Here is a 27,390-nt window from a genome sequence, read left to right on the forward strand (position 1 = left end):
CACTCTTTTTCTATGAACACCCATGTATCACTTAAAACAGTGGAACACTAAGCACGAAGCAAAACAGTAATATCAACACATTAAGAGAAAGAACGCAATCAAGTTCTGGATTAACCTTTTTACGGTCCTGGCTTTTTGACGTAAATTTTAGACTTTCAGTCAAGCAGGTACTGTTTCATTGCTATTTATCGTAGGATCATGGTTCATACTTTTTTTTTTCTTTCACAATAAAGCAACCTTACCAACGGTACCACTCGCTTGTCTCTATTATGCACCTGAAACGGGAAAACCGGGAGTTTTTCGGAAATTATTTTTTTTAAATTTTGCACCATTCTGGCCCTCGCCTGGGTTGACGCAGGAATCTCAAAATAATTTGAAAAATGCAAAATTTCAAAACTGAGGGCGGGATTTTTTTAAATCTCAAGGTGATCAATCTTTATATATATATATACCGTATTTACGCGTGTATGCCGCGCACCCCCAATTTTTGTAACGTAATAATTGAAAAAAAAAGTGTAAGCAGCGCACATCAATTTTCTCAAAAAAAAAGAAAAAAAAAAAGAAAAAGAAGCGGTACAATGTATTTTTCATCCTACTTTTAATCTTTAAAATCCTTATACACAGAGACAATCCAACAATACTGTGATTATTAACAGAAATCACTCCCGTGCCTAGCTCTCTTCGTCGCCGTCGTCTTCCGAGGAGCTGGAGACGTATCACCATCGGACTGAATAAAGTCTTCGCTCCCATCGCTGGCATTGGAAATGCAGCATTTTTTAAAGCTGCGGACGACAAGATCCTTTGGAATTAAATTCCATGCTTCAATAATCCATTCGCACAAAAGGCGAAGTGCAGGTTTCTTAATTCGGCCAGTTGGCGTAGTTTCGTGTACTGCCTTCGCCATCCATACTACAGTCGCCGCAAGTGGTTCTTGAAAGGCCGGTTGATGCAAAGAGGAAAGATGAGTTGTAACTTGTCATTTTATATTAAAACTTTTCTACTCTTGTAAAATTACTCACAATATTCCAGTATTAGGTTAATAAAAACTCCCCGTGATTTTAAATGCTTGGTGGCTTAGTCAATTTTACATTTCCTCGTGTATGCCGCGCACCCTGTTTTTTTGACTTCGTTTTTGTACAGAAAATGTGCGCGGCATACACGGATAAATATAGTATATATATATATACGACGTAATGTAAAAATTTCCTGAAACGACTATTTGTCCCGGATCATGGTTCATACCTCTTTCTCCTCAGAATAAAGCAACCTTTAAAAAGTACCACTCACATGCCCATATCATACACCAAAAACGGAAAATTAGGGAAAATCCGGAAAATTTTCCGAAAAAAATTTCCTTTTTGAAACCTTTGAGGCTCGGGTTGACGTGATCTCCAAAAAAAAAAAAAAAAAAAGTATAAATAATCAGAGATGTACACAATCTGTATGCAAAATTTCAGTATATCTTGAAAGCTAAGGGCAGGAAGATTTTTTGAAAATTTTGGGAGTGGGAGGTGGATACATTTTGTAAGAGTATGATGAATGGGAGCATGTTTGAAATGGGGTCTGGCCATTGACACGTTAGTGTAAAAGACAGTAACTTCGTTCACTTATGTTGTGGGTCCAGCTTCCAGGTAAATGGCAACTTTGCATTTTCATTAATATTGGGCGCATAAAGAGTGTACAGCCCAAGCGGCTCGTCCGATTTAAAAAATTCCTTCACTTTAGATTGAAAACATCATATTTGGAGAAAATTTCATATTTGGTAATTGAGCTACATTACAACAGATGATGGGCAATTAGAACATATGGCGTTACGTTCCATTCACACTAAGTGGAACTTTCAACATTATGTCCAAACATGAAGAAAAGGAAAACAGCATTTTTAGAGTTACGTTCCTCTGGTTCTCATGCGACGATAATCAAAAGTAATATAACAAATTTACTTTGTTTATTGAAAAATAACGTACACATTTTCAAAAAAGTACAAAAATACAAGAAACATTTTTTAAAGCTTTTGTTGTAGAAGTCAGATTCCACTTTATTGGTAACTTCTTCCTTTCATCTGTCTCACATTTCCATATTTTTCTAATCCTTCTTCAGTCCTAGAAACAAATAATATCACAAATAAGGATATGAAGACTAACCAACAAATAATTCCATCTTAACAGACCTTATATCACTATAATAAACAAACAAAAAGAAGTACACGTAGTATATAACACAACACGAAACATAATAAACTTTCAGGAATCACAAACAGAAACATAATATCCCAGAATAAAGAAACAAACACAGGGAACCAGTGATGCACTTGGATAATTCGTATCACCCGTTCAGATGAGAAGTAAAGAAAATATAATACCGTGAGACCGGGGTTAGTTTTCACCAAATTTAAGAAATTTTAAAGAAAATCGCATGTAACTCTCAAACGTAATGATTGAGAACACTGTATTTTGAACATATAATAGCTCTAACATGATTATACCACTGTGCAAAGAAAAACAAACAAAACCACATATTTTATATATACATTAACATGAAGAAATATAAATACAACCGTATATATTGCAAGGGGTCCTTCACCTGAATTGTAGACTCTAAAAGGGCCGCTGTGCGAAAAAGGTTGGGAAAGACTGCTATAGTTTACAGAAGGCCTTATACACAGTAGTATTCTACGAAACTGACTTAATTTTGACGGAAATTCTTGTAGGTGATATCTTTCAAATTTTGTCGGCCTTTACAGTGACTGCTTTCCATACCTCTACAACAACAAATCCTTCAGGTAATTAGAACTGATGTTAACTGCCAACATTATAGCCAAAATATAGTTAGATATTCTATCTAACGGTGGCAATTAAAACTTTCTTTTTACAGTTCATGGTTTTACCTACGGAGGACTGTACAACTTTTTTCGTATTTTGTGCAGTTACCCCTGATGTGCAAAGTAACCCCGTGTTACGGTATTGCTATTTTTGCTTATGGGCTGTCGTTATAAAGTCATCATACACTAAGGTAATCGTACTTTCCAAAGTTTCTAATCTCTTCTTACTATTATTTTGTATTGTAATACGTACTATAAAAGGAGTAGGAGCTCTGCTATAGGTTACTGATAAATACATAAATGAAGAGTACTTACGAAGAGAGAAGTTCTAAATGAAGATAAAAGTTACGAAGATCCGTTCTTCGTACAGGAAGAATAGGTTTATGGAAAAACATTTCAAAGGTATATTTACACCACTTCTGCTCCTTAGGATGCTTATTTGGCTCGAAAAAATATAAAATCCTATCTCGATTTCAGCTCAATGAAGAAATCTGCTCAAGGATAACTTAAATGGTTCAACCCTTTCCTTACTTTCACCATTTTCAGCTCCCGACGTAAGCATGTGAGAACTTATTGTTTCAATTCATGTATTTGTGTGTGTGGATGTGGTACATTAATTCTCGATAGCCACTGTCCGGGATCTTACGAAATTTTGATGTACAACCCAATGCTAATAAATAAAGACAGCTATATTTGGAGGCCAAGATCGGTCAGGGACAACCTCGCTTTTTAAGTGGTAGTTTTTTTTTTTCTCGGTAACTACTGCCTAGATCTAAACCAAATTCAGTGCTTAAGTAGCCCATTGTCTATGCAATAAATATTCCTATATTTGGCCGAGTTCGATGGACAGGCTCGGCCCGTATGTGGTACTTAATTTCTCGGTAACTACTGGCCAATTCTGAACAAAATTTGACGGGCAAGTAGCGCATCGCCTAAGGCAGTCGTTTGTAAGTGGTTGTTCTCGGACCCCTAGGGAACATGTTTATAGGGTCCCTGGGATTATTTTCGTCTCACAATTCATAAAAGACATTAATAGTGTTATAGATCCCTGTATGTATGTACTGTATATTGTATGATTATTAAAGCCCAGAATTAGTGGAAAAATGCCATAAGTGCCATTATTGCAATTTCTGTGATATTTTCAGAAAAAGTGCAATTTCACAATTTAGAAGCAATTTGTTGCCATTGTTACAGGTTTTCTCTTCCACTACTCTTTATTTACTCATGAATGATAGCATACCACAAATCTCAGTTATCTGGCCAAGCGATCTCGGTGTCTAATAATAATTGGTCTATTCCCGCTGGAATGTGACAAGTGGAGAGGCGGGGATGTTAGTGTGTATTCAGTTCTTGGAATTTTGAAGTAGTGTTGGGTTCTTGGAACGACAAACGAAGATGCTTACTTTCAAGAAGTAACCAGATGGGCAGTTATTGTGAATCTTAGGCGTGCGTGATACAGAACTGGAATTTATGTGCGTTTCAGTATTTCAAGATGCCGAAAGTTAGTATTTCTAGGCATCAGAAGTTGGAAAAATTTGTGAGTTCGGGCGTACTGTGATTTCAACAGACGGTTCTGTACTGTTTTGTAAGTTATGTGAAACTGTGTTTTCCATTGAAAAGCGTTATTTTGTAACACATCATATAGGCACTGCAAAACACAATTCTGTAAGGACACTTAAATCAGCTGGTGAAAAGGTTCAAAATCTTTGAACAGTCACGAAACACGCTTCGCGTACTAACAGTTTTGCGAATGATCTGTGTAAAGCTCTAATTAGCGCGGACATTCCTTTATGGAAGTTTGAAAATGTTTCCTTTAGAAACTTTCTCGAGAAATACACAAAACAAAAAGTTCCAAGTGAATCCTCTCTGAGAAAGACTTACGTTGATAGCGCGTACAGCAGAACTATTGATGATATCCGTGAAAGAGCTGCTGACAAAAACATATGAATTTCAATTGATGAAACTTGTGATATTCTAGGACGTTCCATTGCCAACGTTGTATTTGGAACTTTGGGAGGGGAAGAAGACACAAACATTTTTGATTGCATCAGAAGTTCTGGGAAAAGTAAATGGCACGGAAATTGTACAGGTTTTTACAAAATCGCTGAGTATTCTGTGGCCAGAATGTGTAAAATATGATAAGGTCCTTCTTTTTGTCACAGAAGGAGCTGCATACATGAAAAGTGCAGCAAAAGCCCTTAAGGTTCTATTCCCACGTATGCTGCGTGTCACCTGTCTGGCACACGCGCTACATAGAATTGCAGATTAAGTGCGTTCTCATTTTCCTGACGACCTTCTTGTGTCAAATGTGAGAAAGGTATTTCTGAAAGCTCCCTCGCGAATTAGCCCCTGAACTTCCGCTTCCACCACAGCCTATCTTAACGAAATGGGGTACATGGGTTACATCTGTTCTCTATTATGCTAACAACTTTGAACCCATCAAAAGAATCATTGATACTTTTGATGAGGATGATGTGTCTTCATTGCATCACATTTTGCAAAGTTACCAGATGCTATTGCCAAGCTTGGAGAGAAAAAAAAAAGAACAGACTCTCGCTAGTTCTCTGAAAATCTTCAATGATGTTCTCAACGATCAGAGTGTTGTACGTGGTGACAAGGGCCAGTACATTCGGCGTAAGTATGATCGTATTGTAAGTAAGTATGATCGCAAAGAAAAGTTACACAGCTCGTCGTAGAGAGCGCTGCCGGTAGAGCGCCACTGTGTGCGGCCACTGAAGCAAGCACTGATAGATACGAGGAACTGACGCGAGGTATGTGTAACTTAACAAGAATCGGTTGAAGTTGAAGCACTGTAACGGAAATATATTTCGTGTTTCTATTCCGAAATGGACACAACCGAAGCATCCAAAGAACGACAGAAGCAGAAGGGATGCAAGAGAAATAAAAACTGTGAACTTTGGCAAAGAATTGTTTGAAGAGGCCCTCACCTTGAGGGCCCTAAAATGGTGGAAAAACTGCGAAAAACACATTTGTTTTCAGTTTTATTTCTTTTTGACAATGTTGCCACTACTTTCAGGCCCCGAAAAAATATGTGTTGTACCTAAAGGTATAACAAATTTTTCAACCAAAAAATCAGGAACGTGTCCCCCCCCCAAAAAAAATCTACAATTTTTTGAAATTTTCAACACGCAAAAGAATAAAGAAAATACGCATCGATAGTTTTTAAAAAATTGCATATTTGCATCTAGATAGTATTTACAATCTGAAAATTTTTGGACCACCTAGACCAAAATTTAAAAAATTTGAGCATGTATGATACGATATTTCGGTCAAAAAATTTTTTGAGGTAGTTTTAGGTCAAGGGTAACCTTCTGTGTCAATAACGACCCAATTTCACTATCTTACTAGGAAAGACCCTTTATCGTGAAACTCATTTTGGAAATTTACTGTGAGAGGTTAATTCACCTATCCATATTTGACAGATTTTAATCTTAATCAGCCTGGGGATATTCACAGTACCATAAAGAAAATGCACACTAAATTTTGTAATAATAGGATAATTTTTACGTGGTTTATATTTGGAAATTGTCTTACATGCATGAGACTCATCCAGAAAATAAATAAAAAATGAAAAACATTATTTATTTGGGAGAGGGGAATCTGTTTCATACCTGAGGCTTTCCTCATTTCTCTACATAGAATAATCACTACCTTCATTTAAACATTTGTCCTGTTCACCAGCTAAATAATTCCCATGTTATAGCCTACTCTTCTGTCGCCAGTTAAATTCTACAAAATTTTAAACACCATAAAATTGAAACCATCTCTGGGCACAGGAAAGGCATTGCCTTCTACAGCACCCCCGGATAGGAATATATTTTGAGGGAGAATAGGTTATTTGTGCTCTGTGCAGAGTTGCAATTCATTTACAGACCTTGACTCCTGTAGGATACTCTTGCTAAATATGGCGTCACTAAAGATGGAAACGACAGTTATTTCATGGACAATTTTATTCATGGACTTGGTCTAGGTCAACATAATATGCATAATACCCGCAATAATAGCAATCTTGACTATATTCTCTCTAACTTAGAACCTCGTTGTGTTGTCCCATCCAGAAATCTTTTTCCATCGGATCACGATTCCTTGGATGTTTCTTTCGATTTCCTCCCCTCCACTACTACAAACCAGCCCCTCAAAAGTAGGTCACAACTTCTTTGGAAGAAAGCCCCCTGGGGTGACATCTGCCGGGCTATTGAACTGTTTCCTTGGTGTTTGTTAGAGGTAGGAACTGTTGACGACGCTGTGGACTTATTTACATCTGTTGTCCACTCAGCCATAAAGGATTTTGTGCCGGCGAAAGCATCAAAATCGAACAGGTTTCCGGTCTGGTACGACAATGAACTTCGTGAACTTTTTAAAAACAAAAAGCTTGCCTGGACTCTATGGAAATCACATCCGAGTGACTACACATACAAAAACTTTGCTAGAATTAGAAGTCTTGCCAAGAAGGTACTACCATGAGCAAAATAAATGACGCGTCTCTTTATTTTGAAGTTTTTTGAAAATATCTCCGTTTTCTTTATATGTTCGAAATTTCGGAAGGTTTCCCCAGCAGGACAGGTTAATAACAAACCCGTTTTTAATATTTGTGTTAGATATTAGCTTAAAATAAAGAAATTAGAAGCAAAAAACATTAAATCGACAGAAATCTCGAGAATTACCAACTCTGCTAAAGTGGGAAATTTTCAAGAACACGAGGGAATTCTGCATTTCAACACGAAGCAGCGACATCTATGTCATTGAGAGAAATGTGGATTAAATCTACAAACTAAACTTTTAACGAATATTTCTAGTATGTCTTATTATATGCATTATCTGCAAACTCCAAATATATGAATATATGCTAAGTATTAACATAAAGATAGAGCAAATAGTGGAAATTATCTATGGAAAAGGACGAATTGGTAGGACGATCGTAATGAAATATCGTCTTCACCGGAACAGGCTCAGTTCACGTAAAAAAACAAATAGCGCAGTTAGTTAAAGCAATGAGTCTGTATGCTGAAGGTAGCGGGTTCGATCCCATGGAAGTGCCGTTGTCATTTTTATCTCTACACTACGGTTATTTTATTTATTTTTTTATGTGGGAAAGAATTAAATTGTAACGTATGTGTAAAACTCATGACGATACCAAAAAAAGAAAAAATGCCGTTGTCGCACTTGCATTAGCGTCCCTAATTTTGTTTGCAAACAGTTTCGTAATTATTTCCCCTGTGCTCACTGCTCACCATATGCTCGCTGGCGCATAACGAATGTTTCCCAGTAAATGTTAATTCTAATTTGGAGAATTTTATAAAGTTTCACAATATTTCTCACTAGATACTCTTCTATCTACGTATTTGGATATTTTGATAACAGATGTCCCTATTAAATGTTTAATTTTCCCTAGATGTTTAATTACGGAAAAGTTTTACAATGTATTTGTATTGAATTGAAATTGTTTTGAATTTACTACATAAGGTAAGTAGACCGAAGGAGGAGAACTCAAGTAATTGATATTCTACGTAAAAGCAACCTATTGTAGAATGATGATGCTTCTTACCTTCAGCACATAATCTTTACGTTAGAAAGTCAGACAGAGAAAAATCCTGGTTTTTCCTCCTCTATGACCACCCATCTTAAACCTCTACATATCATTGTTCGTCTCACAAAATTTCGGTGCTCCAAAAACATTCAAATAATAATAATAATAATAATAATAATAATAATAATAATAATAATAATAATAATAATAATAATAATAATAATCCTGAATATGCCATCCTTACATAATGTAAGGATATCTTAGTTTCCTAGTTTAAATCTTAAATATCTTAGTTTAAAATGCTTTCTTTAGTACTTATTTGAGCAACCATGTAGGAGGGGGTACGACTTTTTATTTTGCCCCTCTCATTTCAGTACCCTTCCAACAGAAAGTAATTTTTGATAAGCAGGACAGACAAAATGAATAAGAAATATATTTACAGCATCCTCTCCCCTTTCATGATTGGAATATCACGTAATATTTTTTATTCTACGAAAGATGGCCCTGTGCGGTTACGGGTAGGTAACTAAAACAATACCTAATATATAGCGCCCCTTGATTGTAATATTACCGCTTCTTTATTTGTACGAGGGAGTCCCTACACAATCAAGGGTGACAAAAAGAATAGGAAGAGTGTCTATTGATTCCAGTGGTGGATCCAGCACGAACTCCTGGGGGAGGGGAGTTGAAGTGAAACATTCTTTTGATGATGTGAAGCTGTCACAAATTACCACTTAACTAAACTAAACAATAGTGGGGGGAACCGGAACCCAGTCAGTTTAAATTGATGTAAAAGTTTAATTTTTGGCTTCATATTAAAAGTTGTGGTTTCAAATGAGAATTTCAGTCCAAGTGGTCAATCATCAAATCTCGTGGGGCTCTTCAGTGTAGGCAAAATTTTTATGAGAAAAGGCAAAATTATTAACATGTTTATAACTTTCGAATTTTTCGTCTATTTTAAAGAAAAATTTTGCTTCGTATTAAAGTGTTGGTTCCAAATGACAAATTCAGTCCGAGTGGACAATGATCAAATCTCCGGAGGGGGGGGGTCTTCAGTATAGGGGGCTACAGCTCCCTTATAAGAAAAGGCAAAAATATGAAAATGCTTATAACTTCCGAATTTTCCGTCTATTTTAAAGAAATTATTGGCTTCATATTAAAGCCTTGGCTTCAAATGACAATTTCAGTCCGTGTGGACAATGATCAAATCTCGGAGGGCTCTTCGGTGTAGGGGTTTCGGCTTCTTTGTGGGACAAGATTCACGTAGTTGATATTGCAAAATTGTTTTGTATATATAAGTGGAAACTTGCACCATTTGGTTAATTTTACCTCTTATGTTTTGCAGAGTCATATTCCAAGCAATAGTTACTTCGCAGAGCTAAAAGAAGGCACTTACTAGTTTCATTAAAATGAAATGTCTTTTATGAGAAGTTCTCATGGAGCCGACGAACGAATAGGCACCCAAACGTTGGTTAAGTCGAACGGTTGAAACCCGTTGAGCTCGCTACAATTATTATTATTATTATTATTATTATTATTAATAATAATAATAATAATAATAGAGCATTCACCTTTGGTGCATGGGGTCCGTGGCTCGATTCCACTTCGCGCCAAGTGAAATTTGAGGTGGACAAATACCGTGTGCATGGGTATGTGTTTTCTTGAGATTTTCCATTTTCCTCCCACTTTCTTCATTTCACCATTTCATTCATCATCATTCTCCCTTAGCGTAGGTGCATAATCGACCAACGTTAAACTAGATATTGCGATTTCAATAATAATAATAATAAAAATTAATTCAACTGAAAGGACTGTAATTTATGTGGACAGCAATTATCATAAATATGCAACCATTATAAAAACAATGCTTTGAGTAGAAAGATAATCCTTTCCAAGTGTTAACAAATGCGCACGAGATAAGACATGTCTCGAGAAAGAGACAAGACGCGCTTTGTGACATCCAAGATAATACGAGGCAAATGTTTTGGACACGAGATAGCTTGTAAAATGTCTCGTCTTGTCTGGAATGTCTCGAAAACAAAAGTCTAAGTTTTAATATTATCTTTCAAGATCTATTCTCTCAGAAGTAGTTCTCTGCCTTAAAGTTAATAACGACATTTGTGATTTAAAAAAAGATAAACAATGCCTAAAGTTAATAGTTAACTTTTCGAAAAGAAGCTTCATTAAGGGTGAACCTGAAAGATGTCCACAAACTTCGGGAGGTGATTCGTGACATCAAAAGGAGACAAATGGTCCTCTTGCAGTTTTCGAATTCAGCTTCGTTGTCGAGATACAGGGTTGCCAACTGGTCGTGTTTGAGAAACTCACTGAGAATAAATTCAAGTCCAAGAATAAACTATTACTCATATATTTTTCAGGTCAATTGACTTATATCATGTTGTAAGGTCAAATATTTATTTATGAAGTGTGTACAAAATTCGCCAGGGTCTGAGAAAATCGTCGAGAAAAAGTCACCTCCAAGCATAAACTACCCCTTGTAAATTTTTCTAAGAGAAATATCTGATACTGCAATATAGGGTTGTTAATTAAATATTGATTAATGAAAAATAAACAAAATTGTTAAAACCATTTTTGAGAAAATAGCGTTTTTCGATTTTCGGCTGTTTGTAAACCACACTTATTTTAGGTGGTAGGAAAAAATGGAAAAGCTCCTGTAAGAATACTAAGTAAACCCTAAGTTTAAAATTTGGTGTAGATAAGTTGAACGGTATGGCCTCTAGGCGAGTGCATATAAAAGTGTGCCGAACGGACGGACCGGAAGGACGGGTGTCGAAAAGTCACATTTTCGGTATGTAGACGCCATGAAACATGTAAATCCGTTGAAATCTGAATTTGATATTATTTTCACAATCACTATATTTTCTTCTCTCTTTTGTCGCTCGAAAAAGAAAAGCCTAAGTTTACCACAAAAAGCTAGGGAGTTTCTCAAAAAAATATTCAATTACAGGGCCACCGCACTAAACTTTTTCAATTCAATTTCTTAACTGTGTTAGGCCGCAGTTGTTACTGAAGTGTGTATTTGGATAATACGAATAAAATTATCGTATTATTCAAATACATCGAATGTCAGATTATCGAATAAAAAACTTCGATTGAAGAAAATCCACACTACAAAACTAACTCACACTTTGAGCACATTTTCATTAGACATATAATAGACCAATTAATGCAATCATTGTTTATGAAATATGAAAAAAATCAAATGAGTCACTTTGGGAAAGTCGTTCAAAAAGAACACGTCAGAAGTAACCTACCTCTTGTGAATTGTTTCGAACAATGAGTTAAGATATACTTTTGGTTATTAATGAAATATTTATTTGCGAAATTTGAACAAAATCGCCTGTCGTTCGAGAAAATTGTCGGGGAAATAACCTTGACCCCAAAAATAAACTATCCGTTGTAATTGTTTTTCATAGAAATGACTTGTACTAAAATATAGGGTTATTAATGAAATACTTATTTATGAATTATCAATAAAATTGTCCGAGTAATTTTTGAGAAAATCGTGAGGGAAAAATAACTCCCCGAATAAACTATCTCTTGAGGATTCTTTCAGGGTAAGCGAGTTATTCCATATTACTAGGTTTTTAATGAAATATTTATTTCTGAGTACGAACAAAATTGCTTGACTCATTTTTGAGAAAACCGTGGAGGAAAAACACCCCCAAGAGTAAACTACCCCTCGCATATTTTTTCAGGACAAACGAGTTTTGCCATATTGTTCGGTTATTAACGAAATATTTATTTTTGAAATATGAATAAACTCTTTTGAGTCGTTTTTGAGAAAATCGCCCAGACAACACTCCACCAAGAATAAACTACCCCTCGCATGTTTTTTTTTTTTAGGACAAACGAGTTATGCCATATTGATAAGTTATTAATGAAATCTTTATTTATGAAATATGAACGAAAACATTTGAGTCCATTTTGAGAAAATCACTGAGAAAAAACTCACCCCCTTAGTATAAACTACCCCTTGTAGATTTTTCTCAGATAAATGCCTTATACCACAAAATAGGGTTGCTAATTAAATATTGATTTATAAAAAAAAGAAAGAAAACAAGATCGTTAGAGCCAGTTATGAGAAAATATCTTTTTTCTATTTTCATCGTACAGGAAACTACCCTTGTTTTGGGAGTAGGAGGGAAATAAAAAAACTATAGGAAATACTATGAAAATCTTAAACTAAAATTTGGTGCAGATAAGTTGAACGGTATGGCCTCTAGGCGAGTGCACAGAAAAGTGTAGCGAACGGACGGACGAACAGATAGACATGTATCGAAAAATAACTTTTTCGGTGTTAGGGGCTATAATACGTATAAATTCGTTGAAATCTCAAATTTGATTTTTTTCTCGAACACCATACTTTCTTCTCTCATTTGTCACTTCAAAGTAAAAGGAACTCAGAACTACAGATAAAAGACACCTACTTTTACACATAGACATTATTTATTGATTTAAAACTGTTTTAGTTTGTGTCATTTCACTTCCAATTGAAAGGTTTTACAATGATTAACGGCATACCAATGACGAGGCGGAAGTTTTCAGGAAGTAAATGCATTCAGAAGTCTAGATTGCATTACAGCCTGTTTTTATTTCTGCGATTGTTAACAGCTGTAATTTCGTCCAAACGCTACATGAAATAATTTTTGGTTGACGTCATTGTGTTACTATTTTAGTATTGTTCTCTTCAGACTTGGTTGAAGTTTTGTCGTAACGGTTATACATTTTTTTTCTTATTTCATCGTTACACATAAGAATAAAATGTTGTGGTGACTGGATAGATTCGAACCTACGAACATTGAGTTTTTATTCTTCAAACAATTTACCAATGGACCAAGCTTTGTCCTCACGTTAACGTACGGTTACAGGGTTTATTACGATTTAAATAAAATGGCTGGCTGTTAGAGTTTCCTGCCCAAATATTTCGATAAAAAATTTTCATTGCTTCGTACATTGTTTAGATACACATTTTAGGAGAGTGAATTTTGGTGTATATAATAATTTCATGCCAGATAAAAGCTGGATAAGTTTTAATAACATGTTTCATATGTAGTTCTCAATAATAGACTTGTTGTTCGGGATGACGTTCCAAGGTTTAGAATTGACTAGCAGTTTTTGCTATTAATATCCCTTCTAGCAATATTGGCAGTAGACAAAAGTTAGCCCGTGTTAAAGCTTTTTGCTCCTAATTTAGTTATTTTACTTTATTATTTAACGAATATATTGAAAATTGTCAGAGACACGTATGCAGTAATTTATTTCGGGAGGGGTCCGACTTCAATATTAGGATAAATTATAATAAAATTTTAAAAGATAATCCCCAAAATTAGGCTAAATTTACAGAACAGTTGGGGTTTCAGAGGGGGTCCGGACCCCCTAGACCCACCCCTAAATGCGTTCTTGTTTGTCAGTAACATTTCCTCATTTTGAAACCCTCAAAAACTTCGGATAGACTATATAAAGGAAAACGAGTTATTTTCGATGAAATATCACTTCAAGGAGACGCGTCAGTTTTATTGCACAGTGTGGTATCCCACGTTCACAATGGCAAGAGTTTCTTTCCTCTGATTCTCTGTCATTGTGCTCTATCGAAAGGTTAGGTTTGTAACATATTACTCCTACGAACAAGCATGACTGGCAGATAGGAATACTGAACACAACTCCAGAGAAATGCATGCTGGAACTTACGTTTATAGCTACGCTTTGGTGATTTGCCCTCAAGGTCAATCGAGTGGTAATTCAGTTCCGTCTCTGTTCTTAAGCCATGTTCGTATTACTTCGAACAGTTTTGATAATGAAAAGCATGCCTCTTAATATAACAGACTTCTTTCGCGTAAGAAATCGAAACTCAGTTGGTCAGAGCAACTAGTCTGTAATTAGGTTGTTAGTTAGTTAGGAGCCCAGTACGAGTAAGGGTTTTTATTACTATTGTTTTTATCTTTTTTATGTGAGGAAAAATCAAATTGTGACATCGCGATATCAAATGTATTTGATTAGGTAGCTTTGTCTTACCTAAACTTTAAACATGAGTAACCGTCGAAATTATTTCACTAACCGATCACTTACTGAACATTTCAAACACGTCAAACCAGTGGCATAACATGAAGGTTAACCTCTCCTCCGCAGTCCTTAGTTATGCGTCCGTACTTTCAAGGGCGGACTAAGGGCCGGGCGACTGCCCGGGGTGCCAGAGAAAGAGGGGCACCAAAACGAGCCTCAAAAAGTAAATTTTACAATGTGCTTTCTACTGACGTTTTTGGTTTATATTCTTGTAAAGTAGTGGCAATTATATGATCTTTTTACATTTCACTATGGAAGAAGAGAGTTTCATAGTACTAAGGGGGCTGTATCGAAAAATTGAGAGATGGCATGTAGAATAAAGAGTGCCGGGAATTAAGTATTGTTTGTTTGTTTGCTTGAGTTTAGCGTTCCACGGTTATGCCTTAATGGGCAAGGGAGATGTGGATACTAATTATAGTGGAATCCGAACCACTTTTATCGTTCAACAGTAATCCACCGGGAATTGGACCCGGTACCACAGAGGGCAGGCGTGCTAGCCACTAGACCAGAGGGGGTGGAGTTGGTATTGTTTATAGCGGGCCATATTCTTTGTGAAGTTTTCCTAGGTAATGGATTTCTTTTTGAAAATGGGTTTAAAACAGGGGCGTCATTTAGGGAGGGCAGGGAGGGGCATTTGCCCCCCCTGAGTTTGAGATGTATATAGATTTTATCATTAGAATAGTAGTAAATCAGTGAAAAACGTGAAATTTTACTTATATCAAGAGGTCTTGCCCCCCCCCCCAAAGGAAAAACTGAAATGACGCTCCTGGTTTAAACTATTAAAAACACTATGATAAAATGTAAAATATAGGCTACTACTAGGGGAAGGGCGCCAAAAAGTCACTTTGCCCGTGTGAAAATTTGGCCTGCTCCGCCCCGGCGTACTTTCTGTATATTTTTTGGCCTTGCAGCTTGTGCGGTCCCCACGCCACATTGTTGCGGGGGCGCTATTTACGTCTACCTTTCGAAGGTAATTCAATAACTGTTTAAGAAATTCTACCATCAGCGTGGAAACGGGAATATATTTTTCTAATAGTCCCATAGAACTTTCACTCAGAACGCCAGATGCAATTTTTCAGAGTGGGCTCTGGCTCATATTCAGGAATAATAATAATAATAATAATAATAATAATAATAATAATAATAATAATAATAATAAATATGAATGTCTTTGGAGAGCCGAAATTATGTGACACGAATCATTATAGATAGAGCTTTAAGATGAGTGGTCATAGGGGAGGAAAAACAGGATTTTTCTCTCTCTAACGTTATTATGTGCTGAAGGTAAGAAGCATCATCATTCTACAATAGGTTGCTTTTACGTAGAATATCTATTACTTGAGCTCTCCTCCTTCGGGCAACTTTGCTTATGTAGTAAATTCAAAACAATTTCAATTTAAGACAAATATTTATAGAGAAAATTAAACATTTAATGGGGAAATCTGTTATCAAAATATCCAAACTTTTTTTTTTTTTTTTTGGTATCGTCATGAGTTTTACACATATGTTACATTTTGATTCTTTCCCAAATAAAAAATAAATAAAATAACCTTAGTGATAAAAATGACAACAGTACTTCCACGGGATTCGAACCGTCTACCTTCGGTATACAAACTCCTTGCTTTATCTAACTGAGCTATTTGCTTTCTTACGTAAGCTGAACCTGTTCTACAGTAAAGACGATTTTTCATTACGATTGGGCTAACAATTCGTCTTTTTCCATAGGTAATTTCCACTATTTTCACTATCTATACGTTAATACTTAGCATAGATTCATATATTTGGAGTTCGCTGATAATGCATATAATAAGACATACTAGAAATATTTCGTTAAAATTTTCGTTTGTAGATCTAATCCACGCTTCTCTCAATGACATAGACGTCGCTGCTTCGTGTTGAACTGCAGAATTCCCTCGCGTTCTTGAAAATTTCCCACTTTAGCAGAGTTGGTAATTCTCGAGATTTCTGTCGATTTAATGTTTTTTGCTTCTAATTTCTTTATTTTAAGCTAATATCTAACACAAATATTAAAAACGGGTTTGTTATTAACCTGTCCTGCTGGGGAAACCTTCCGAAATTTCGAACATATAAAGAAAACGGAGATATTTTCAAAAAACTTCAAAATAAAGAGACGCGTCATTTATTTTGCTCATAGTAGTACAGCGGCGTAAATACTTTGAATACATGGACTCAATTGGTAATTTTACTGTTAGTAACCCTAAAGTCTTTTGGTCTGTAATTAAATCTAGAACAAAATCTCCGGGCATACCGGCAACAGTTCAAGATGAAAATACTGAAGCGAGTGATGATCAAAGACCCGACCTCTTCAATAACTACTTCTGCAAAACATTTACTTCCCTTCCCTCTACAACCCATCTTCCCCCTCTCCGCTCCATCTGTTCGGACACCTTATCCAATCTCTCTACCACCCCGGGCGAAGTTCTGGCTCTCTTGCTATCGTTATCTCCACACAGATCACTTGGACCTGATAAAATTAGTCCTCTCTTTCTCAACAAAACTGCTGCAGTTATTACGGTTCCTCTATCTATCTTATTCAATAGATGCTTCAAGGAAGGGTATTATCCCACCAGTTGGAAACTAGCTCACGTGACCCCAATATATAAATCAGGACTTAAAGATCATGTATCCTCCTATAGGCCAATATCTCTTCTTTCTGTAATATCAATTATCTGCGAAAAAATAATAAAAGACAGGCTACTTAAATTCACCTCACCTTACATCCATAGTTCTCAGCACGGCTTTCTACCGAAAAGCTCAAGTCTCTCAAACTTAAGTACTCTTCTTTCCTGTGCAGTCAAATGTATGAATAACAATACTCAATTAGATGTTATCTATTTTGATCTCTCGAAGGCCTTTGATTCTGTCAGTCACACTCATCTTCATAAACTCTCCAATAGATTTAATGTGCATGGCAAATTTCTCTCTCTAATCACAAGCTACTTGAAGGACCGTAAACAGAGAGTTGTTCTTTCAGGGGCGACTTCTAACCCCCAACCCGTGGTCTCAGGGGTGCCTCAGGGGAGTGTACTTGGGCCTCTGCTGTTTGTCCTGTATATGGATGATCTCTACACGCACTTATCAGCTCAACCTAGTGGCCTTCTGCTTTTTGCTGACGATTGTAAGTTATACAGAGAAATATCGTGTCTCCATGACACAACTGCTCTACAGGAAGACATAAATTACCTTACAGGCTGGTGTGAAATGTGGCACTTGAAACTCAACAGTAAGAAATGTGACAGTATTACTATTACTTTGAAAAAAGTCTCCTGTTCCCTCCACATACCATATCAACGATTCCCTTGCTAGTCATAATGATCTTGGTGTCATCTTTGATTCAAAACTCACATTCTCTGACCACATCTCCTCAATACTAAAGAATTCAATGCGCATGTTGGGACTTCTTTATCGATTCACCGAACTACGCACTGTTTCTTCATTAGCAACTTTTTATAAGACATTAATAGCGCCCAAGATCGAATACTGCTCTCCCATATGGGCCATGGCAGCACCTACACATCTCTCCAGACTTGATTCTGTTCTCAATTTCTTCATCGCTATAGTCCGTTTTCGTGTTCCTGCACTTCGAATATTATCTAAGAAGGAACTCTTGCGACATCTTAATATTCAGACTCCTGAAGTACGCAGAACTATCTCTGACCTGAAATATCTACATAAAATAGTTAATGGAAACTTAAGATCGGAAATATTACTTCAGGAACTATCCTTACGTGTCCCTTCCCGCATCACTCGGAATACCCACCTATTCCATCTTGCCCGTCCTAGGTTGGCTGTTATACAGAGGTCTCTTTTTTATAGAATACCAAACTGTTATAATCAAGTAACAACTGATGTGGACATATTTTCGAGTTACCCAGTGTTTGAAAGAGCAATTAAGCGAGCTTTGACGGAATAGTTTTACTCTTACACTCTTTTTTTCTATGTTGTTGTTATTGTTATCTTGTTTTTTTCTTTCTTTTGTTAGCATGTCCCTGTGTAAAATGGCAAAGTTATGCTGTATCTGGGAATTTGTTCAATAAATAAATAAATAAATAAATATAAGGAAAAGATATAGCTAAGTGAGATATAGCCCAAAATTATGATTAAATCTTAAACTTATTTTTTCTTAGTTTAACTACAACATTGTCCAAACAACAAAATAACATGCCTGAGGTTAAATTCTCATGCGTAGGTTTCAAGAAAATTGAAAAAAGCATTGAAAAGTGTGTCGCTCGTTCCCAATCTAGTGTAGTTGATACTTTTGACTCTGTTGAATAGATTATTTATCTATTTTTGTACAATATGTAAAAAGAATACACTATTAAGCAACAAATTATACGGTATCTATTGTAGTTTGATCTCTCCTAACAGATATGGAATATTCCCGTGGGTAACACACATTCTCCTAAGAGCGACACAGATAGTTCTAACACTTTCTGATTAACTTTATGTAATATTAGAAGCAGATTTATTTCTGAAATATCCCCAAAAAGTTTAGCATTTTACAAAGGTAAGTAATAAGTCTTGCAATATTTCAATATCTCAAACAACAGGCGCATGTATACACCGTGATCGACTGTAAGTACATCAAGCAGGCCCAAGAGGTATCGGTAGTGTGACAGGAAGCCTTCGTCAGTATCTTCAGTCCGTTTTCAGTAGGAATGACGATGAGTGTTCAAAATCTGATATGTGAACAGTTACTGTATGGGTTCGAACTCAGACATAACGCTGCGGCAGCAGCCCAAAACATTATTCGAAAGGGAAAAGTGTAGTCAACCACAACACAGCAACTCGTTAGTTCTAGGGAGTTCTTGAAGGTTATAAAAACGTAGAAGATAAACCCATGTTTGCCCGCCCAGAGTGAGAGATTCTAAGGCCATACGACACGCCATTGAAAAAAAAAAATGCATCAGAATTCGCGATTGTCAAATCAACTCGGGATGTTCAAGTCCACTGTATTGCATCACCTTCACGAACTTGGAAAACCATTAGGAGCTGTTGCATTGTGCCACATTACTTGACCCTAGCAAAGACCCATTGGAGGGAAGATGTGTGGCGACAACTACTACAAAATCGGCATGATGTGCGTTTCCTAAAACGAATTGTCACATGCGACGGAAAGTTTATTTTTTCGAAATCGGAGTGAGCAAAACCCAACTTGAAGAACCAGTCGTCAAACAGGGTCATTTCAAACATAGTCATGCTCTGTGTTTGGTAGAACTATGATGATGTAATTCGCTTCTATTTCATTCCTAACGGTCGTACCATCAATGCTCATTTTTATTCCAAACAGTTGGAGCGGATGTGTGCTGCACTATGCCAAAAGTATCCTGCATTGTTGAACCGAAAGCGCGCCCTGCTGCATTATAATAACGCAAAATCACACTCGGTTCGAAAAACAAAACATCAACAAAAGGAACTTGATGCCATCGGACTGATTCTACAACAGATATATTGTCCAGACAATTTCGGATTACTACTTGTTTCGCTCCATGGCGCATTTTATGAAATCACAATGCTTCACTAACTAGCAGGAGGAGGAAAAAACAGCAGTCTGTTCTTTACTTATAACAGGGGTGCCCACAAGGGGGGGCTATGACGCAAACTGCGTCATTGAAATATTTGGGGGGGGGGGTTAAAAATCTATATAAATATGTTTGACGGGGGGGTAAAATTAATCGAAAAGTTTTTTTTCATGGAAGAATACCTGTGGATAGACAATTGCGGGGGGGGGGTGCGTCATGGACATAAGGGGGGGTGGGCACCACTGCTTATAAGGACAAGATCGACCTGGAATCGATAAACTGGCCGGAAGATAGCTGCAGATGTCCAACGCAACAGGCTGTACTTTGAATTTTAACATATTTTCATTTTAATGTAATAAATTTAGAATTGTTTTGTACCAAAATATTGGCAGACTTCTGACTCAACCTTGTATATACTAGCAGAAATGCCCGTTGTTTGCACGGGGAGGATAAGGTTTATACAAAACATCTGAAAGAAAAGAAATACCGGAAATAAATAAATAACGACAAACACCTTTATCCTCGCCTGTTATGTAAGCCTGCATAGCAAAGATGCATTGTTAGTTGCATACAGGCAAGAAAGAACCAGAAACATACGAAAGAACCCTCGCCAGATCTCTCCTCAAACCGAATATCGAAAGAAAAAAGCTTCGTACGCAACTACATCTGATGTGTCTATGCATACAATTTGGTGGTTCTAGGTGATTCCGTTTTATGCGATAAACTTTGCACCCAAACACACACACACATTACTTTATTATATACTAGTTGTAAGCATCTGTCGCTACCGAGTCTTAATCAAAAACATGGATAAAAAGAGAGGAAGAATATTATCTATTGCACTGGATGAATATTTATCCTCAGCTGTTACGTAAGCCTTGACTATCCAATAAGAAATGTTGGTTGCATACAGACAAGGCATTCTTAGAAAATCAGAAATGTGGATACATTTTCGCGTACATTTTGACTACTCCCGAGTCAAAAAAAGAGAAGCAGAATTCGTACCCAATCAGATATTAAGATCTATCTGTGTACAAAATTTGATGGATCTAGGCTAGTGGTTCTCAAGCTAATTCCCATCACGACCTCCCATTTTATTGCATTCTCTTGCCAGCGTTCCCCTTCCTTCCCGTATAATGTCTGGTTTGTAGTAAGCTTGTGTGGGATTTTCCATAAAAGCGAATGGATTAAAACCAAATTTGTCAATTTGATTCATATTACAAATAGCGAATCTGATCATTCTGTTTCAAAATGGAGGCCATTTGAAAACTTTAAAACTTGATAACTCCCTTAATTTTGGGTCATATGATAAAAATGAAGTGATTTCTAATTTTGGTTATAAAAAAAACTTGAACAGTTGTTTAAAAAGTTATTGAGTATTTTAAATCACTTGATAATGTGCGTCATGAAGTTTGAACTGGATATTGCCGCACTAGTGAAATCACACCATGCTCAGGTATCTCATTAGCTTTCAGTTTTGTATTTCAATATTCAGGCTTTGCTGCATTTGTATTTTTCTGGTATTTCAATATGCAGATCTCGTTAGTTTCATATCATACTTCTCAAATTTATTTTAAACAGCTTTGCACCTTTTGAAAATGTTTAGTAGACTTATTTTTTTGGTTCTTCTTAACATTATATACGAGGGTCACTATGAAAGTTTTGAGATACGCATTGTTGTGGCACAGTATTTGAATTCCAACAATTGTTCGGTTGTTTTATCCAGAGCGAAAAATCGAAGCAAGTTTCAACTCGCCTCGCTTATCGGCGTGGCCGTGTCGCCTTCACTTGTTTGTTGATGTGAGCAGTATTCGGCTGTCTAGAATGGAGCTCGAAAGGGAACATTTTCGGGCAATGATCCTTTACGATTTCAAAAGTGGTTTGAACGAGAAACAAACCCAGATAGCACAAAAATTTTTTAAAATGTTTAAAAATTTGCAAAGGCAAACTAAAAAGTTTGCAAAAAAATTGCCTTTTCAAATGAGAAAATTTGCCGAAAGTTCAATGCAAATAACGAAGTTGACGCTGGCTGAGTTTGCAGCAAAGTTGCCTCAGAAAATGAAAACATCTGCCAATACAAACGAAATGTTTGCGACTGCACAGCAAGAAAGTTTGCCAGGACTTTGCTCAAATATTTTGTGCAAATTTTCTTTGACAAAATTTCCGAAAATGAGCTGATGAATTTGCTGAAAACATTAAAAGGTTTGGAGCAACATTGCAGAAAGTGCTTTCACGATCGCAAGATCATGTTTGCTGCAAATTTATAAAGTGAAACCTAACTTTATGAAACATCAAAATTTTTATAATGTGGATCCGTCTTTTCTTAGTGGCAAGCATTAAACATATTTAGCTACTTGCCAAAGATAAGAAACTTATGAACGATAAACGCACAGACAAAGGATATCGCAATTTATCTACTTACTCAACGATCATATCCCTGTACTTACTCTCATACACATTCACAAAATAACATCAGGCTGCCTGGGTCAATAAAAACATCTGATAAGAGACCAGTGAGTTTATTCTGGAGTCCTCTGATGTATTGGTTTTTCTTGATTCTCACTTCCCGCTTGTTTTGTCACAGTTGATGTAGCGCAGTGAATTCTGGGCACCATGCGCGCGCACTCGGTAATATCATCACATATTTGCTTTCAGCAAGTTTTTCGAAACAAGTTTTTTTTTTTTTTTTTTTTTTTTTTACAAAGTTGCAAACTGTTTGCGACGGCAAACTTTCAACGCTATATTTTCAAAAAAGATGCAAATTAATTGCAGTGGTGAATTTATTTTTACAAATCAGCGAAAATTTGCAGATCATATTGAAAGCTTTTAATAAATATTTAAAAATTTTGCCTCCGCAAACTATCAGATTGTTTGCTCCACTAAACGAAGCAAAAATTTGCCGCAAGTATTCGTGCTATGTGGGAAAGCCTTGACCGTTTGCAGGGGGCATTTGGGACCTTGCTCCTTCCCGTGCTACAATTTTTCGGTGGTTTGGTGAATTCAGAAGAGACCGGAAATCGCTTAAAGATGAAGAGAGAGCTGGACGTCCGGCAACAGTTGTGTCAGATGAAAACATTGCCGTTGTGGAACAAATGATTCGAGAAAATCCTCGAACAACTTTCAAGGACATTGAATCTACACTGAACATTGGATCGCCAGCAGTAACAAAAATTCTTCATGATCATCTTCGGCTCAGGAAGGTTTCATCTCGTTGGGTGCCTCACACTTTGACTGAACAGCAGAAGCGCATGGTGTAAATAATGGTGTGAAGAAATGCTTGCAAGATTTAGTGGAGGCAATTCTCGACGCGTCTCTGACATTGTTACTGGTGATGAGACTTGAATTTATCAATTTGACCCTGAAAATAAACGCCAGTCTACAGTTTGGATCTTTCCCGACGAAAATCCACCCACGAAAGTGAAGCGACCGCGAAGTGTGGGGAAGAAGATGGTCGCAACTTTCTTCTCCAAATCTGGCCATGTTGCAACTGTTCCACTTGAAGAACAAAGGACTGTTACTGGTCAGTGGTACACCACCGTTTGCCTAGCAAAAGTGTTCCAGAAGCTTCGGGAACGGCGTCCAAGAACTGGATTGCATGGGATCCTGCTTCATCATGACAACGCGTCCGCACACACGGCCAACATCACAATTCAGTTTTTAGAATCTACGGAAGTCAAACTTATGACTCATCCGCCGTATAGCCCTGACCTGTCCCGTGTGATTTTTTTATGTTCCCCAGGATCAAAGATCGCATGCGTGGGAAGAGATTTTGCAACCCTGAAGAAGCTGTAGTGGCTTACGAGCATGAACTTTCAACAATTGAAGAAAAAGACTGGCAACACTCTTTCCAAAAGTGGTTTTCGAGGATGCAAAAGTGTGTACAGTGTAATGGTGAATACACTGAGAAAATGTGTTAAATTGATTTTACGTATGTAAGTTATTTCACATCTCAAAACTTTCATAGTGACCCTCGTATAAAAATAAAAATATGCCTATCAGAACAAAATTAAAAAAAAAAATTAAAATATGTCCCAGCATCACATTCTAATTATATTTATCTCTTCCGCTTATCTTCGCGACCCCAGGTTGAGAAACCCTGCTCTAGGCGTCTCATTTCTATGTGAAATGCTCATGGCATACAGACACATTATTTTACTATTAAGGACACAGAATTGCCCGTTCTTTGCGCGGGAAGAATAACGTTGATGCGAAGTCTTTGAACGTAAAAAAATGCGTAATAACGAGCAATGCATTCCCATTGTTCCTATCGATTCTTGGGATTACTTCCCGTTTCTCAGAATGCGTTATCGGTGTGCAGAGTTGCCAAGTTTACCCATTCTTGTTGTGCAGAAGTATCCTAGCAGCTAAATGTCAACGAGTAATTCACCTCGATTACCTTCTGTTTCGCGGAATCACATGAAGAGTTTTGATAGTACTTCAATATTTGACGAAAGGAAAATGAGGAAAACATAATTCTAAGAAAGAGGTGCGGCTCTCAATAGAACCTTATCTCGCAAGTGCAGTCGTGATATACTGCAACGAGAACAACATACACTCACACATAAATAAAAAAATCATTTACATTGAAAGTAATATAATGAACCTTAATAAATGAAGATACAGATGCGATTCTTAATAGCGCCTTGTCTTCAATGGATTATATTTTCAACTACCCGTATGAACGCAATGAGATACTGCATTAAAGTACGGAATAAGGCTAACCTCACCAGACCTAAACCTGCTCTTAGGAACCCGAACAGGACTGTCTAAACGTCTCCGCAAATTTAAACTGCCTGTTTCCAGAAGCCGTGTTGATAATAGTTGTATCAAAAGTAATTTAATGAGATAGGTAAGCTGGTTACCGCTTCTTATGTGAGCTGTTTTAACATTCGGCTAATCAATGGGGAGTGGAAACAACTCTCTGATTGGCTTCCTCACAGCCAATCACGTAGCAGAACCGAAAATACCAAAAAAAAAATTAAAAAAAATTGTAAAAATTCCACTTCCCAGTCCGGAAATTTCCTTTCACTTTACGATGTGCTGGTATACCAGCCATCTTGACTTTCGCAATAATTTATAAAATAATTTGTTTGTTACTTGCAATTTATATATGTGATGCCGGTGGAATCAATTTCTCAACATGTAATACAGATATCGACGTATTTCCGGCGCAGTACCGATTTTCCACAAACCTATGTGAAAAATAAAATGTCTCAGTCTGCGAAACAAAAGTATATGCATTTGGTTATTTTTCTGGTCTTTGAAACATGACAACGCTGAGAGGGAAAAACCAATTTGAGCCCCTTTGTGCTAAACAGGAGCACACGATTCTCGAGCCAGCTGGCATGCCTGTTTATCATATGCAAAGATCTCGAAGGTATGTAACCCGGAACACTGCCAAAAAATGATTGGGTTGTCTACCTCACAGGCAATATGGTTCACTTTGCATATACTTACTATAAATTTTTATCTGCAAATCTCCCCTCGATTTGAAAATCGAAAAAAGTATCGTAGGCGATTAGATCTACGTGCACCGTTTGGTGGCTCTAGTCGACTCCTTTCTACGTGAAAATCTGATTACACACACACAGACACACATTCTTTTATGCATTAGTACAGATACATATGTGAGACAAATAAAGCAGTTCTAATTCTTTTTTCTAAAATAAAAATGTTTTTGTTGAAAAAGTAATCATTTTGTATATTAATATAACTTAGACTTACCGCATACGTTGTTGTGGTTCTGATGTCAATCGTGTTGAGTTGTGGTTGAAGGTGTTGCAACACTTTTTTCAACATTTGGCACATGAACAGCTGTTACGGCATCAACTTTTGGTAAAGTAGCAGTGAAGTCGAATCCTAAACCTTGGTTGACTGGAGCGGCGTAACTAGCTGTAGCTGCTGCAGGTGGAGTTGAAGTAATTTGACTAACACTTGGCACCTGAACAGCTCTTACTGCATCAACTTGTGGTAAAGTAGCAGTGAAGTCAAATCCTAGACCTTGGTTGACTGGAGCGGCGTAACTAGCTGTAGCTGCTGCAGGTGGAGTTGAAGTAATTTGACTAACATTTGGCACCTGAACAGCTCTTACTGCATCAACTTGTGGTAAAGTAGCAGTGAAGTCGAATCCTAAACCTTGGTTGACTGGGGCGGCGTAACTAGTTGTAGCTGCTGCAGGTGGAGTTGAAGTAATTCGACTAACATTTGGCACCTGAACAGCTCTTACTGCATCAACTTGTGGTAAAGTAGCAGTGAAGTCAAATCCTAGACCTTGGTTGACTGGAGCGGCGTAACTAGCTGTAGCTGCTGCAGGTGGAGTTGAAGTAATTTGACTAACATTTGGCACCTGAACAGCTCTTACTGCATCAACTTGTGGTAAAGTAGCAGTGAAGTCGAATCCTAAACCTTGGTTGACTGGAGCGGCGTAACTAGCTGTAGCTGCTCCAGGTGGAGTTGAGGTAATTTGACTAACATTTGGCACCTGAACAGCTCTTACTGCATCAACTTGTGGTAAAGTAGCAGTGAAGTCGAATCCTAAACCTTGGTTGACTGGAGCGGCATAACCAGCTGTACCTGCCACAGGTAGAGTTGCAGCAATTTGACTAACATTTGGCATATGAACAGCTGTTACGGAATCAACTTGTGGTAATGTAGCAGTGTAGCCGAATTCTAAACCTCGATAGACTGAAACTTCAGCTACTGGGACTGTAGCAATGCCAGACTGAGCGGCAGGTATGGTGTAAGTATTGCCGGACCTAACGACATGACATGTAGCAAGAGGTACGTCAGCAGCTTCAGTCGCAACAAGAATGGTACGAGTAGCATAAGCTAGTTGTGAGACTTGAGGTAAAACTCTAGGTATATGAACACCATAGGCAATGTTATTATATGTTGAAGCAGCTGCGATAGCAGTAAAGGCTACGGCAGGACCATATTCAGAGTCATAGTTAATTGTAGCAACTGCTGGAGCGCCAACAATACCCTCAATCACAGTAGTAATGACAATAGTAGTGCTGCAGGAAGTGGCAGGAACAGCAATAACAGGAATGGCGTTAGCACGAGCTGCTCCCCTCTGTTGCATGTTTGTAGCGTTGCTTGCTGTTGTTTCCTGTACGGGGGGTAGATGACTGATCAGCCTAGCCATAGCCAACTTTTCCTGCAATGAAAAAATAGATATTCAATTCTCATTACATCAGTATATCAGTTGAGACATTTAATATTCATTTCAGAATGAGCTAGTATTTCTCAAAATTCGGACATCCATTAGTTTTATTCTCAAAAGAAACATAACGTGTTAGTTTACAACATCCATTTTTTAATGGCGAAGCACTACTTCCGATAAAAGACATTCCATAGCAAAATGGTACATGCTAGGATTGAAACGTTTTCAAGGA

At 37.1% G+C, this 27,390-nt stretch overlaps 2 protein-coding genes across 2 annotated transcripts in view; one reads left to right on the plus strand and one right to left on the minus strand.

The window, feature by feature from the left end:
- Positions 1 to 27,390, plus strand: part of LOC145664565 (uncharacterized) — a 105,258-nt gene that overhangs the window by 43,634 nt on the left and 34,234 nt on the right. The window lies entirely within an intron of this gene.
- The window catches only part of LOC145664566 (uncharacterized), a 59,503-nt gene continuing 34,044 nt past the window's right edge, over positions 1,932 to 27,390 (minus strand). Inside the window, exons 2-3 of the mRNA XM_081731343.1 lie at positions 25,721 to 27,152; positions 1,932 to 2,102 (exon numbers count right to left, since the gene is read on the minus strand). Coding sequence (XP_081587469.1) covers positions 25,746 to 27,152 — 1,407 coding nt within the window. The 3' untranslated portion in view covers positions 1,932 to 2,102; positions 25,721 to 25,745. The remainder of the gene's footprint in view (positions 2,103 to 25,720; positions 27,153 to 27,390) is intronic.

This window comes from Thermobia domestica, chromosome 11, assembly GCF_964235325.1.
Source record: "Thermobia domestica chromosome 11, izTheDome1.hap1.1, whole genome shotgun sequence".
In the NCBI taxonomy this organism is placed as follows: domain Eukaryota; kingdom Metazoa; phylum Arthropoda; class Insecta; order Zygentoma; family Lepismatidae; genus Thermobia; species Thermobia domestica.